This window comes from Dendropsophus ebraccatus, chromosome 2, assembly GCF_027789765.1.
Source record: "Dendropsophus ebraccatus isolate aDenEbr1 chromosome 2, aDenEbr1.pat, whole genome shotgun sequence".
In the NCBI taxonomy this organism is placed as follows: domain Eukaryota; kingdom Metazoa; phylum Chordata; class Amphibia; order Anura; family Hylidae; genus Dendropsophus; species Dendropsophus ebraccatus.
In genome coordinates this window covers 143,027,392-143,043,315 of record NC_091455.1, presented here as the reverse complement: position 1 = coordinate 143,043,315, position 15,924 = coordinate 143,027,392, and the positions used below count along the sequence as shown (strand labels likewise).

Here is a 15,924-nt window from a genome sequence, read left to right as displayed (position 1 = left end):
CGTGCACTTCTCCTAGTTTGTTCTAGCAACTGGTTGGGGTCTGCGTGATCATCCCCATCTATCCTATTTAACATTTCCCATTCGTTCCCTTGGAAGTGCCGAATAGTGGAAAGATTATTTTCCCTCCAATGTTGTATAGAATGTTTCATCACTCCCATCACACAAACACACCAGGGCCAAATGTAATCCTGTTACCCAGTGATGCAGGAGCAACATGGCACGTTACAACTAAAACAGAATGTTGCAAAGTGAATGATGAAAAAGCAGAAATTGCGATGTACCAGACAGCCATACTAGTGTAATTACAAGAAGTAAACAGAACCTAAAAAGGCAAAGCGGTTGTGCCTACAAGGGTTACGTACATAGCTTTTGCATTGGGGCTTAAAAAGGTGAACCAGTGACTTCAATACATACCTATGCTCTCAGTCATGCAGTTGCATGACTGGGACAACACTGTTTTAATGTCCCAACTGCATCAGTCAGAAAGGTGAGCTCTTCCCCCAAGCTTCCTGTAATGGTAGCATTTACAGCCTATTGGTGGGGGAAGGGACTGTAAACAATTTATTTTTTAGTAAATTATTATGTGGGCATTACCTATTGTGAAAGAACTGGTCCTGTCTTATCTATCAAATACCTCTCACTGTTCACTGTAATTCTGCTTGTGAAAATACTAAGGAACCCGCTAAAAAGGAAGCATCAGCTTATTATTAGGCTTAGTGGCATGAATAAAAACTGTAAGACATGACAATTATTTTAGAATACAGTTAGTAAAACGAAAAAATAAAAAAAGCACCAAAAATTCTTTAAACATGTTTGGCAGAAAAAAAAAGTCCATTTTATTCCTTTATTTTGCTAAGGTGCAGCCCAATATTCACCTTTTGTGTTACTGGTAGGAAAACCTCAGTTGTAAGCCAGCTGTATTTGGCTGGAGTGACCATTAGGAGTGGTCCACTGACCTTTACATCATGCCAAACAGCCACACCTAATAAATTATCTATTATATTACATTCCTATGCAATTATGCACTTAACCCCTTTAATGACCAAGCAATTTTCCTAAAGTGAAACTATAAGCACATGTGCTGATATACGATTTCAATACTCACTGATCAGTGGGAGGAGATATCAACGCACTAGGGGAGCTGGGCCCTCCTTCAGTGCACCTCCCCAAAAAATATTCTGTAAAACGGCGATGTTTGCAGAACGGGGAGGCTGATTTCCAATGAATGGCGCTACTGGAAACAGCACGGTGCCTCCGATCCGTGAACATAAAAACTTTTATCAGGATATGTGCTAAGAGATTCTCTTTAATCCTGTCATTGTTGTCTTTCACGTGCCATGACTTCTTTATTTTGTGTTGGTAAAGCTGTATGGAGGTTTGTTTGTTTGTTTTTGCAGGACAACTTGTATGTTTTAACCCCTTAAGGACCAGGCCAATTTCCATTTTTGTTTTCGTTTTTTCCTCCTTGTGCTTAAAAGGCCATAGCTCTTGCATTTTTTTACCTAGGGACCCACATGAGCCCTTATTTTTTTTTGTAACTTGTGTACCTTTTATTTTATTTGGTTGCTTTTAAAAAATTTAAACCTTTTTTAAAAAATAAATGTTCCCTAAAATTGCTCTATGACCATGCTTATAAAGCTTTTATTTTTTGGTCTATGGGGCTGTTTGAGGTGTCATTTTTTGCGCCATGATCTGTACTTTTTATTGATACCTTGTTTGTGTTTTATGCGACTTTTTTCACTTTTTATTACAATTTTTCTGGATTTGATGTGACCAAAAATGCATTCTGGAATTTTTTGGCACGTCATTTACCGTGCGAAATCAGGAATATGACAATTTATTAGTTTGGGCGATTACGCCCGTGGCGAAACCAAATTATGTTTGTTTATTTATTTATAAAATGGTAAAAGGGGGGTGATTTAGACTTTTATTAGGGGAGGGGATTTTTTATTAATATAAATATTTTTATTTTTTTTACACTCAAACTAGAAGTACCCCTGGTGGACTTCTAGTATAACTACATTGATCTCTTTTATTTAAATCTATGCTACTGCCGGGATCAGCGCCATTACACTCAAGTCACGAGGGGTGGGGAGCATTCCCCCCCACTAGACACCACCGATGGGGAAAAACAGCCATTGAAATGTAGCTGTCAACTTTAACAGCTGCATTTAAATGGCTAATTAGCGGGCATGGCGACCGCACCGTGCACGCTAATTGCCGCGGTCCCGGGCTGCAAATAGCACCTGGGATCGCGGCGGTTCAGAACGGGGTCACCGTGCCCCCCTCTGAACACCCTTAACGACGCCAGGGCATACATTTACTGGCACCATTTTGGGTACATATGACTTTTAAAAACCAAAATACAGCATTTCTGGTGTAGTTTTTTTTTTTTGCATTTACACCATGTGAAACAAATAGATAATTTTATAGTTCAGGTCATTAGCAATACCACACTTTACGTTTTACCTTTTACTAGTCCTACAAGGGGACATGGATATGCAATCTTCATATAATTCACTGCTATACTAGTTTGGTTCAGTGTATTATCCTGACAGCTTAACACTGATTGGCTTCCTAACCAGCTTTACTGGAGGCACATCTGAGAAGGCACAAATACATGGCATACCTGGGGGCCATCACTAGGCCCCCTGCTGGCATGGAAAACTGTCTGCATTCCAGCAGCTGTGTTTCCTAGGGGCTGATAGAATAAAAGATGCAAAAAAAAGCCCAAACACTTAAATGCCACAATCACAATTTATCCACAGCATCCAAGGAGTTAAACTACAAGGATCTGATGTTTCTCTGCTTCAGAATGCCTTCTGAACATGACCAAAGCCGCACCCCCATTTCTTTCAGGAATAGCTGAGCTATGTTGCTGGATTATGTTAGTGTATTTTGTTAAAATACAAACACAACCTTAGATCTCATGAGGTCTTCTTGGGTGGATGCTTGGATCATGACACTTACTAGCTCTCTAGTGTTTTATAACAAAAATATTATATGGTAAAACTTATTTGCTGGGACTGGGATCACCCTATGTAGGGATATGCCATTGACCTGGTTTAGTACTGCTTGGGGAAATGTTCTCACATGAGCAAAGTCTCTGACATACTTATCACTGTGCTGGTGAAAGTATATGCACATCAATGATTTCTTACACTGATGAACTGATGCTGAAAATCAGTATCTAAAATAGCACTTGGCAAGTTCTTTCTCGTGTATATATCTAAACTCAAGTCTTTTTTTTTTTACAAAAAAATTTAACTTTTGAAGTCTCTCCAGAATTGTTGGCTTCCCTGATGAAGCTCATGATCCAGAAATATAACCCTTGGGAAGGAGTTTATTCTGTATTACTTATTTTGTTCTACTTTGCAGCAAAAATGCCTTTGAGAGTTAACGGAACACAAGTCAGCACTGATAAGGAGAAAACCCTTTGTTGTATTTGACTCAGCAATAATAGGGTCACAATTTCTCACTGCTGGCATTTTGTGTTTTGTTTATTTCATATATGAGACTACGTTCTCATCAGATAAGTAGCCTACACTTGGGGATAGGACGATGTACTGGCAGAATGGTATGCTGATGTATATCGCAGCATACTTTTGCTGTGTCCACTGATTTTATGGACAGAACGAGCTCTACGAGTAACTAAGCTTAGCCCATTTCTGAGTGTATGCAGTATTGGGGAGATTCAAAAGTACAGCCACCTGCACTTTTGGGTTCCACAAATAAACTATATACCAGTATTCTCCAAATGTAGGCTACTTCTTTGGTGTGAATGCAGCCTGAAAGAAACAACAGTACATATTTAAACTATAAGAGTTAGTTATGTTTATTTAAAAATTAAATGGGGATATTTACTTAAGAGAAACTGACTTTTTTTGTTGGTTTGTGGTGCATAGTTCATGCGTGTGAGTAAGAGGACTCCATCCTCAAATGCTGTGCCACCAAAGGGAAGCCTTAGTTCCCATTCAGCCTGTATTCATTATATCATACCATTTTGGAAAGAAAATCAATATACTTACGGAGGACTTCAGAACTGTGAATCTGCCAGAGCCTATAATAATTTATATCCAGCATTTGAACTTGCATGGTTATCGCTTGGAATATGATGTTACTTGATGGCCTGACTGGATAATCATACCCATCACCTGATATCCATTCCGATTAAGATAAAATTCATGCCCATGTGACTGTTAACTGAATTGTCAAACTATAAAATTACATATCTTGGGAATGGGAGAGGTAGGTCCCTAGTGGGTAAGTAATTCACTCCCATTAGGAAGAAGCTGTCAATCATTGGAGTGCGCAGGAAGTTCCTGTGACAATAAACATCAGCAAAACTAGGAAAAAGAGGACTAGAAGGTGTGTCCCCCCCCCCCCAAAAAAAAAAAAAGAAAAACCTTTGCTACCTTTTTCATTAGCAATTTCTATGCAGTAGAAATAATTACTTTAGGCTTCATACAAAACTAAAATGTGCCATTACACATTGCAATGGCATTATATAGAACCCATACAATTTACACTGGTTAGTTAGTAGACTCTCATAGTCATGAGTTTTCACTAATAATTTAAGTTATACTGTATCTCTCACCGACACAGAACTGTCCTCAAAAGCTTCCCAAGCAGCCATGCAGATTACAGAATCATTTTCTCCTCCTCAGCATGCAAACAAGGCTGACCATTGTTTTACACTCTGATTCCACAGATTCCTAACAGAGAGACTGTCAGTCACTGACCATCCTACTGGAGTCTGTCACTGTTACAATACACTAGCAAGACTAAAGTTCATGCACGGGGTAAGAACATCCTAATTATCATTAGTTCATAAACATATCAAATATTCAATACTTTTGTCTGCAAAAAAAAAAGTTTTAACTGCAATATTCATTCTCCTATACATGTCCAAATCCAAGCAGTCAACCAAGACCATTCCTCTTCTGTTAATAGCGTTAGCGTTAATAAGCAAGCCTTTGAGGAGGCCTCTGTTGTCATTGCAGTTTATAGAATGAGACTCCAATCAACCAGGAGGTGGGGCTGACAGCCTCTGACCGCTGACATGTCAGGTCCCGTTCAGACTAGGAAGTAGCTACAGAACAGGGAACCAGGGCGGGGGACAGTGGGCCCCTGCACTGGAGCCGGGGAGCTAGGTGCATGTTGTTATGTTCAGCCACTTCCTCCCTAGCTCTTTTGAAAAAAAAAAGTCTGACCACGGACTTCCCCTTTAAGGATTTATATTAACCAAAGACATTAATGGCATACTGCACACTTCACTTGTCATCACTTTCTGATCATTCCAAATGTTACTCCCACTAATCCTTTATTCTCAGGATCAGCGGAGGTCCCGGCAGCCCCACTGATCAGAACATACTGCTATTTCCAAGTAACATGACATAGGCCAGTCTTTGGTGGGTTGCAGGATTGTAATTAGTTTCACTTTAAAGGGGTTATCCAGCGCTACAAAAGCCACTTTCTTCCAGAGAGTGCACCGCTTTTGTCTCCAGTTTGTTTGGGGGTTTATAATTTAGTTCCATTGAAGTGAATGGAGCTTAATTGCAAACCACACCTGAACTTAAGATAAGAGTGGTGCTGTCTCTGGAAGAAGGTGGCCATGTTTTTGTAGCGCTGGATAACCCCTTTAACCCTTTCCGTGGCCTAGATTGTGTATGCATTAGGCTGGCACACCCTCTCTGCCCCTCCTCTCCGCCCTCTTCATCATTAGGAATGCTCCAGGCAGACTGTCTCCCATTCATCAGCTGTGTTAGCATGGCACATGGGCTGGATCGTTAAGGCACCTGTTCAATGTTCAGACAGGAGAGAATTTTCTAGGGGCATTCCTAATGATGAAGAGGGCGGGGAGGAGGGACAGAGAGGGTGTGCCAGCCTAATGCACAGACACTCTAGGCCACGGCCATTGGGAATGGGACTGCCAGTTTAAAAGTTGTTTTTTTAGGACAATAACTGCATCACCTGCCGAACAGACCCCTGGACAGATCTTGGATTAAAAGCAGCTAACCGAAGGTACAAGCGATTTGGGGGGTCAGATTGTGGGTACAGAGTCACTTTAACATTTCTTATTACATCATGGCATAAGAGAAAATCGTTTACCAGTCTTTTATCACAAACAGGCACAATGGCCCAGTTGTACTAATGTGCCTGTGCCAATACTCTGTCCAAAATGTGGTATTATATTTTAGACACTTTTGCTTAAAAGGCTTGAGCCTAAAAGTGTGCCAAAATGCTGGTGCACAGTAATACTTGTAAGCATAGAGTAGACCGTCTTCTGATGTAACAGGTTTCAAACAGTCCATACCACGCAGATATAGCTGGTGCGGTTAAAGTCTGTCTATTCTAAGGGCCCTATTACACAGGACGATTTTCGTGCTAAAAATCGAAAAATCGTTTGTATGTAATTGATCGTTGATTTAGATCTGAACTAAAGTTATCGTTAATAGTTCGCTAATCGTTCGCTCAAGTTCCCCATTTTTTCACTTAATCGTTCAGTGTAATCGCACATTGGGATCAGAAGGAGTAAACGATCATAGTAACTATCGGTTAACAATAAACAATCTCGTTTGCGATTGTTTATCGTTAGTCATTAATCGTTAAAAATCGCTGTATGTGATAGGACCCTTAGGGTACTATTACACCAACAGATCTGACGACAGATTATCTGCCAAAGATTTGAAGACAAACCCAGGAACAGACTATAAACAGACAACAGGTTATAAAGGGAAGACTGGATTTCTTCTCTTTTCAAATCCACTCCTGGGTTTGGCTTCAAATCTTTGGCAGATAATCTGTCGTCAGATCTGTTGGTGTAATAGTACCCTTAGTTTGCACATAGGTTGGGTCAATAAATCTGGGCCAATGTGCCAACCAGCCAGTTTTATGGAACATTACCCTTTCAGGTGTCTTTAGATACACAGCAGAAAGCAATAATCAGACTGCATTATCTGCATAGTGCGGTGATATACGATGGTGCTGTATAAACAGGATGACATAAATAAATCTATATGGCTTAAATGTATTGCAGCTTATCTTTATGCATCTACAGACACCAGACCTTCAGACTAAACAAGCAGAGGGAAGGTTTAGCAGGTCCATGGCACGCTGCCTTATATACTGAATTAGATTTGCGTGTTAAATTTCAGGTCATTCACAGGTTGCAAGTTTTATATTGCACTCTCAAACCTAATATAAGCAAATACTCAACCATCAAACAATATACTATGCTTTTCATGATAAAAATCAGGGGTTTGAATGGGTTTTCTAACCAAAATATTGAATTGGGGACTCCAGCTCTTTCATAACCAAACTATAATAATACATCTACTGACAAGGTGCCACTACACAACATCTAAGCCCAAATTCCCACACCGTGGTCACCGAAAGACACACAGATTATTTTCAAATACAGTATATAAACTGTATCCTTTGCGTACAATGCATGTAACAGTGTCTATGGATTAGGAGGCATTGTCCTGGTGACAGATAATAATAGTAGATATTGGTTTTACACTGATGACTGGGAACTGGGTTTTTTACATGACAATTGCCTGTGTTAAAGCTCCTTGAGGCTGTGTAATATGTTGCCTTTTGCAGTATTTTCTGTAATCACAGGACACTGCAGTTTAAAAAAAAAACATGAGCTGTGATCTGACTGCAACATGTGAACACAGCCTGACCCATTTGTTCCAACAATCAGGTCTCTTAGGTTATAACTAGAGATGAGCCAATTTGCTTGGCACTCGGCTTATACACCAAGTTACATTTAATATCCGTGCCGCTCCACCCCGGGTGCCTGGAAAAGCTGTATCCAGTCCTGGAAAACTTTTACCAGCTTCCCAAGACTGAATCCAGCTTTTCCAGGCACCCAGGGAGGAGCAGCACGGAGATCAAAGGCAGCTGGCGCATAAGCCGACTGCCGAGAAAACAAAGCGATTCGCTTATCTCTAGTTATAATCTATAAGATACTGAAATTCTGCCATGTCCACAAATGATACTGTATGACCAATGGAAAAACTTAGAACAGCTGTGCATCGGTGTGACTACATGTCAGGAGAATCACCGCTTAGGATAATGACAGATCTCTGGAAAAGCAAGGAAAATATTCTTTTACTGTGATATTATCTTATAATCCCTGTACTGTAACATCACATGTGCAATAATCCACTGCTGTGACATGATTATCCCACTAGTGACATTACTGTTGGCTTCATTTCTGGGTGGTGAGTTTGCTAAGTGGATTATCCATGAGCTGTAACACTGCTGTGTGCATGATGTATATACTGTGATATTGCCATATGAATCATCACTAGTATCACCTGCCATGTGGACTGGTTATTCATGAGCTTGTCCTGTTCTGACATCACATACTCCTAAAGGTCCTCACAATTACATATTACACTCCTGCTGCTGATGCATTTGTGTGCATCTGTTTTGACCAGTTTTTTTTTTTTTACTTCCATTATAAAATTTAAAAAAGGATCAAAACGCAACTTTTTTTAGTGTACACAAAAACATGGTCTACCACATTTTTGTGTATGCTAAAAAAAAAAAAAAAACAATGCTCTTTGATCCGTTTTTTATCATGGAAGTCATGAAAAAAACGGATCAAAATGGATGCAAACAAATAAATCTGTTTTTTCATCCATTTTTTTTTACATAAAACAGATGAAAAAAATGGACTGCAAAAACGCAATGTGAACCCAGCCTTACCAGGTCCACATAAGAGATGCTATTTATTTTGCAGACAAACTGATGTCTAGGGTTAAATAATATTACAGCAAATTTGTTACTTTGTCTCCCATACATACTAAGCTGGTATTGTAGCAGGACACATAATAAAAGTATCGCCGCTGCACCTGTGAATTTTGCCTCTTTTGTTTTATTTTAACAAACTTATTTTATGTGGCCGTAACAATATCATGGAGGTAGTGCCTAGGGTTCCCATGCCGTACATGTTCTTTTTTTACTCAAAATAAAGCAAATGACCCAGGATTCACAGGTATGGCAGCAATATTTTATTTATTGTGTGCTATACTGCTACACGGTTTATATAGTTACATTATACTCTACATATTGTTTGTTATACTCTACAGTAATGATATGACATATTAAGCTGTTTATAAATGTTTGTTTCATTTGTTTTATATGTTATTCAGAATAATAAATCATTATTTTTGAGGTGAGCAACGAATTGTCTGCATTTTAATGATTGTGGGAAATTTTGATTTGGTTGGCTATGTTCACACTGCGTATGATTCCGTCCGTAGTGCGAACCGCAAACATACGCACGTAGTTTTGAGGTTGATGCGTTCGCTTGAAAGTATACGATATATGCCCACACAGTGCACACTACGTATGAGCTTACGGCTGGATAGTATGCGGCTCCGTGAAAAATGAACAAGACCATTGTTTGAGGACGGAAATATTCCAACTCACGGCCGTGGATTCCCATCCGGTCCCGTACAAAGTACTTATTTCAGCCAAATTGAACTTGATTTTTCGATCCAAAAGGTTCTGTGTGGTTTACGGGGCTGGGCGAAGATTTCCAAGTAAATGACCTGCCTCAGATCACTTCGAAACAAGCTAGGGAAGCATAACTGTACTACGGGCGTATGTTCACGGTTCGTACGCATTGTGAACATAGACTTAGAGTGGATTTGGATTACAAGCACGGTCCCAAAACAAATTATGCTCGTAATCCAAGTCACCACTGTACTTAAAAGTAAAGGGCATTTTAGGGCATTGTATTGATGACAAACTTTTGAGCAGCCAAGAAACAAAAATTAACCACTTTTTGATAATTGAAGACATACAACTTAAAGAGAGGAATCACAAATAACCTATTAGACCTTACTGATAAGGTGTACAATATAACTAAAGGGGACATGTCTGTCTGGCTGAGAAGGGGCTCTAAAATTCTTTGGTATCTCAGTCTGGATTGTCGATGTAGTTATGCTATTTATACTAATACACATCAAATAGGGGTTTTGTTCTATTAATAACATTTAACATGTTTACACAAAGCATGACGTCTTCACATCCCCAGTTTACAGTAAATACACTGCCGGTCAGTGACTAAGCAGAATGTACAACTAGGCACACATACATAAAAAATGCTTGGTCTAGTCCGAAACCCCTTATCTGTGTAGATACAGCAAGCTTTAACAATACAAGCATGTGATACTTACCTTTCAGTTCTCCTAGTCTGTCTTTTTATCATATTGTATACTATAGTCATAAATCTATTGAAGGGGTACTCCAGCGGGGGGGGCACTTTTGTGCTGGGACCGGGGAGGAGGTGGCCTAGGGAAAAGACGTCCACTCACCTCCCCGGTTCCCAGCCGCTTCCGGGTGTCTGACGCGGGCCCGAGACGTGATGTCTCAGGTCCACTCAGCCACTCAGTGAAGGAGACGGGATCTGAGCGGACTTGAAACGGATCCCGCCTCCTTCACTGAGTGGCTGAGCGGACCGGAGCGCCACGATGCGGGACCCGCCGCTGGAACCAGGGAGGTAAGTGGACGTCTTTTCCCTAGGCCACCTCCTCCCTGGTCCCAGCACAAAAGTGCCCCCCCCCCCCGCTGGAGCACCCCTTTAACTAAAAGCATACCGTACCAACAGTGTACTGGTGAGAACATTTATGACATACGAAAAGTGTAGCTTTAGGCCTCATTCAAATCTGCAACTATGGCCAAATTTAGGTCCCATGGGTTTCTATGTGCCTATTCAAACATCCACAATTTTTGCGGATCTGTGAACAGGCTGCGATCCACGCCACACAAAAATAGGACATGTTCTAGTGTGGATACGTAACTGCGGTATGGGTCACTGTCTATAATGTAGTGGTCCGTGAATTGCAAACCACTATGGATGCACAAAGTGCAATTGCTGACAGCACTATGGATGCATGAATATAGCCTAAGTGTGCCTTCACATGTAAAAGATTCTCAGCGGATTTCATACTGCGAATCAATGTAGTGCAAAGGTCTATGGGTTACATATCCGCAGCGGAATTTTCATTTTGTTCCGGATATATAACCTGGCCCCTTTAACCCCCCGCGGCATACATTACCTGCTCAGCGCCGCAGCTGTATGTGAGGCTTCCAGCTCCCGTCAGTCCCCATCAGCCAATCAGTGCTGATGTGCATTGATTAGCTGATGGGGACCGACGGGAGCCGGGAGTCTCACATACAGCCGCGGTGTCGAGCAGGTAATGTATGTTCCAGGCCGGGGGCTGCGGGTGGTTAAAGGGGCCAGGTTACATATCCCCAGTGGAATGAAAATTCCGCTGCGGATATGTAACCCCATAGACCTTTACACTACATTGATTCGCATTGGATTTTGCTGCAAACTCGCAGTGTGAAATCCCCTGCAAATCCAGTACTTGTGAAGCTACCCTTAGGCTAAATTCACAATACATAAATTGTTAATAAGTAATGGCCGTTGCAACACCGGACGCTATTTACTGAAAATTAAAATAACATTGTGTCCTATGGATAGCGGCCGCACAACACTAACAGTGCAGACAATGTAAAGTACAGCTCTGCCCACACATTACATTGTCTGTGCCAGCATTCCAAATGAAAAGTAGTGATTCGGCCGGTACTGCCCTTGTCATACACTGTGTGAATCCGGCCTTAAAATGGGGGGGGGGGGTTGGGGGTCACAGCTAAGACCTGCTTGGATCAGAAGATAAAGCTGGGGAAAGACCGTGACAGCTAGCTAGCTGCTTCCATCGAAACTGCACTTTCCACCAATTAAAGTTTCTGTGGCTCTTCCTCTGAGCTGTCCTAGATGCTGCAGTATCCTCACCAAGGAACATAGTGAGTGAAGTCTTCTACCTAAACTTACCTGAAGCACGCTGAAGATTAAGAAGAGACTGTACAGACTTTTCTTATTATTACCTAAAAGATGTTTTTGATTTAGGCATAAATATATATATACATATATACCACGGCTTTGTGTTTACATTCGCTATTTCTGTGCATCATAGGTGCAGAACAATGACAGCCTTGCTGGTGATGATGCTAACCAGTATTTTGCTGTATTTGCAACAAATCAGACATTGTAGGTCAGGTGCCTTGCTTGTACGAGCTATACCATAGCTAAGTCTTTAGTCAAAACCATATTTAGCTATTGGACGAAAGCAGAATTCATATATTTAAAGGATATTATTGCAGTATTTCATTATACATTTATTTATATGCAACAGATCGCAGCAACAAGTACCATGCCTTCCATAATCCCCCTGAAAATGGGGTCAGGTGAGGATATTTACATAACGCAATGGACTAGCTTAGACCTTGGCACTTACAACATGACCTATAACACTTGCACCAGTGCCCACTTACCAGTTTTCCAGAATGGTCATGCACACCACTTCCCTCACCCCGGGATTGCTGGCCTTGTCCAGACTACAGTTTTGTAGGTTCCATGTCGCCAGCCTGAGCACTGGCTTCCCTTCCCTGACACCACCAAAGACCTCCACAGCTGGCCGTGTAGATATGAGTTGAGTTGGTCCCCCAGGTGGGAAGTCCAGGTCTTCGCTCTGTAAGCTTAAAGAGGTTGGACTGGGATGAGGTTTGGCCATGAAGTGTAAGCCTCCATTGGTGTGAGTGGACGGCGGCCTAGACCTCTGTACATAGACCTGGTGCCTTACTTTATCCAGAAATGATATGGTGATAGAGTCCACCTTCACCAAGTCCTCAATGCTCTTCAAGGGGCCGTGCTGAGTGCGGTAGTGGACGATGTCCTGCGCCATCTCCTCGGTTAACCCTCTGAGGTTGAGGAGCTGGGAGGCGGTGGCGGTGTTGATGTTGATCCTGGTGGCAGACAGGTGCCCACTATGGTGCCCAATCTCCAGCTCCTTCTTCAGGGAGCTGGGGGAGTGCTGGGCAGAGCCGCTCTTACTGCTCACACAGATCTCAAACTTCACCTGCTCCAGCTTGGCCGCCCCCACCCCGCTCACCAGCGCCAGGTCCTCCACCTTCTTGAAGCCCCCGATGTACTCCCGGTACTCCACGATGTTCTGCGCCACCTGCCTGCTCACCCCCGGTAAGGTCATCAGCTCCTCCTCGGTGGCCGTGTTGATGTTCAGCCGCTCCTGGCTCACCAGGATGTTGCTGAAGTTACAGGCGGCGCTGAACTTGCGGTTCTTCTGACACAAGTCTGACGGGTCCTTAGGGATGGAGCGGTGACAGCCGAGGTTCCCCCCCATCCTGCGACTCTTCCCCACACCGGTCCTGCAAGAGCGGAGATCCCCAGAGCAAGGCGACTACATGCGGCAGCGCCGGGAGAACGGAGTGACTACTAGAGCTAGGACACCGGTAGCCATGTGCAGTGATGTCCTACCGGCATATGATGACAGCTTCCCGGTGTGCGGATGAGCGGCTGATGTGGCGGCGACCACCGGAGCAGCATCCCCGGGCAGGCGGATCACCGGGTCCTGTGCAGTGTGCTCCGCTCTGTTTCCTCACAGCTCCAGACGTATCGCCCAGACCCCGCCCCTCCGCCATGGCCCCGCCCCCGTGATGACTAGTCCCTCTGCACCGAGCGGCTCCAGCTCTTACCTCAGCGCCTTCCTTCCGTCTGTCCCGGTACCGTGCTCACTCGCGACATTACACGCTGTATCGTGACATTCTTCTCATGATAGAAGAGTATTTATCGCCTGTGCGGTGTTCCACAGCTGTGTACTATGTCAATGATGCTGCAGAGTGCAGAAGAAGGCAGCACGGGCCGTGTAATAATAGCAACAAATTGGAGTTTTGTGAAATTTGTCAAAAAGTGAGGAATCTTACACAACCTCCAACTGATACACTTCCCTCAGCTGTGAATGGAGAACATTATAGGAGGGGAATCACAACTTGGTTTAAGAGCTCACAGTTTTTCAAAATTGTGACTTTGTTTAAGAGCATTGCTTTGGTTTAAGAGCTCCCTGTACTGGGTGGGAGGGGGAGTAGGGGGAGGGGCATGGTCTGCATAGCTAGGGTGTACAGTACTGTACTCTGACCCAGGAAGTCTCCCTCACCTTCCAAATCATAGCATATCCACTTCAGGCTGGGGCTTGCATCAGGGGACAGGACTGTGGAGGTAATTCTAGCCTGTTGTACTACACTACTGCATTATGGGGATTTGCAGCTCCATCCTGTATCTACAAACTGCTGCTGTATTTCAGGGTTATGCAGTTACTATACATTATACTCCACATGCTGATTGCTATACTGTACAGTGACTTATTACATATCCAGCTGCTTCTAAATATTTGTCTCAGTTGTTTTACATGTTTTCCAGAATAAAAAAATCATTATTTTGGGGGTGTGGAATAAATTTTCAGCATTTACTTGATTTCTTATGGGAAGATTTGCTTTGGTTTAAGAGTGGATTTGGATTACAAGCATGGTCCTGGAACGAATTATGCTCGTAATCCAAGGCATCACTGTACATGAAAACTGCAATGAAGAGAAGCTACACATACACATGCATACATACACAGTGCTCGCAAAAAAAAAAAAAAAAAATCTTTACACTTGTGTAGCAAAAAGAAATTCTATGTAAAATCTGTGTCACAATTTCACTTCTTAATGCTATGTTCACACAACGTAAGAGACCGGCCGTTCCATGACCCGGCCGGGTCACAGAACGGCCGGTCTCTGAAAAAATCATCCCCGCCGGTACTGCAGAACCAGCTGGATGATCTTTCAGGCCGCAGACTTCTGATGCGGGTGCATCCGTGCACGCCCGCATCAGAACTCCCCACTGCACACTAAAGAGCGAGCGGCCAAATCCGCTCGCTCCATAGTGTGCACTGACATGGCTTTCTGCGGCCACTATTTACTGAATAGCGGCTGCAAAAAACTGACATATAAGTTGTTTGTGGTGCCGCGAAAGATCCCGGCCGGAGCGTATGCTATGAGTATACACTCCCATAGAAGATAAGGCAGCGTGCCCTTTCGTACAAAGTACGGCCGTTGTTGCCGATTGCAACAACGGCCCTACTTTTACGAAAACATACGCTGTGTAAACATAGCCTAAAAGTGCGGACAATAGGGGAGATAACCAAAAACTATCTCAGGATGCCCTCACACACACTTTTTGTCTGGCGTTTTTCATGCAATAAAAGGGCCAATGTGCCAATTTCGCACGTTTGTGTTTTCTCCTGGTGTTTTGACTTTGATCTTTTTGAACTTTTTAGGGGTTTAGGCGTTTCTGTGTGCTTTTTTTGAGACACCCATAACAATCCAATGAAGTCTATTGTAGAAAAACACCACAGTTTGGCAAAAACAAACAGCACACCCTCAGCATGCTTCATTTTGGAAAAACTGCCACAGAGCCTCAAAAAAAAAAATTATTTGCGTAGTGAAATGGAAAATAAAAAATTTTTTATTGGGGGAGAGTGGTTGTGTTTACACTGTTTGCCCTATCATAAAACTGAGGGCAAATGACCCACCCCGACTATCGATACCCACCCACAGAAATTGGAGAAATAACCCAAGGTGCGCAGCTAGTGTGTATGGGTGCTGGTGCGGAGGAAAAGATAACGGAGTCCCAGTGACATAAAAATATAACAGCTTTACTGTGCAGTCTCTTAGTAGTAAAATACAGTTTGGTAAAATAGCTCTTTAACCCCTTAGCGACCCATGACGTATCTAATACGTCATGGCGCCGCGGGGGGTGTTCAGAGCGGGGTCCCGCCGGGACCCCGCTCTGAACGGCGCTGATCCCGGCTGACACGTGCAGCCGGGCAGTGCCTCTGTTAGCCGGCGCGGGTAATTGCCTGAACTTTTAATTAATCACATTCCTGATCTCGCACGGTAAACGGCGTAAGCGCAAAAAAATCCCAAAGTGCAAAATTGCGCATTTTTGGTCGCATCAAATCCAGAAAAAATGTAATAAAAAGCGATCAAAAAGTCGTA

The 15,924-nt window shown here is 42.9% G+C and overlaps 1 protein-coding gene across 1 annotated transcript in view; it reads right to left on the bottom strand.

Annotated features, from left to right (window-relative positions):
• Positions 1-13,511, bottom strand: part of EEPD1 (endonuclease/exonuclease/phosphatase family domain containing 1) — a 91,128-nt gene extending 77,617 nt beyond the window's left edge. Inside the window, exon 1 of the mRNA XM_069958421.1 lies at positions 12,364-13,511. Within this exon, the coding sequence (XP_069814522.1) occupies positions 12,364-13,229 (866 nt within the window). The 5' untranslated portion in view covers positions 13,230-13,511. The remainder of the gene's footprint in view (positions 1-12,363) is intronic.
• Positions 13,512-15,924: the final 2,413 nt, after the last annotated feature.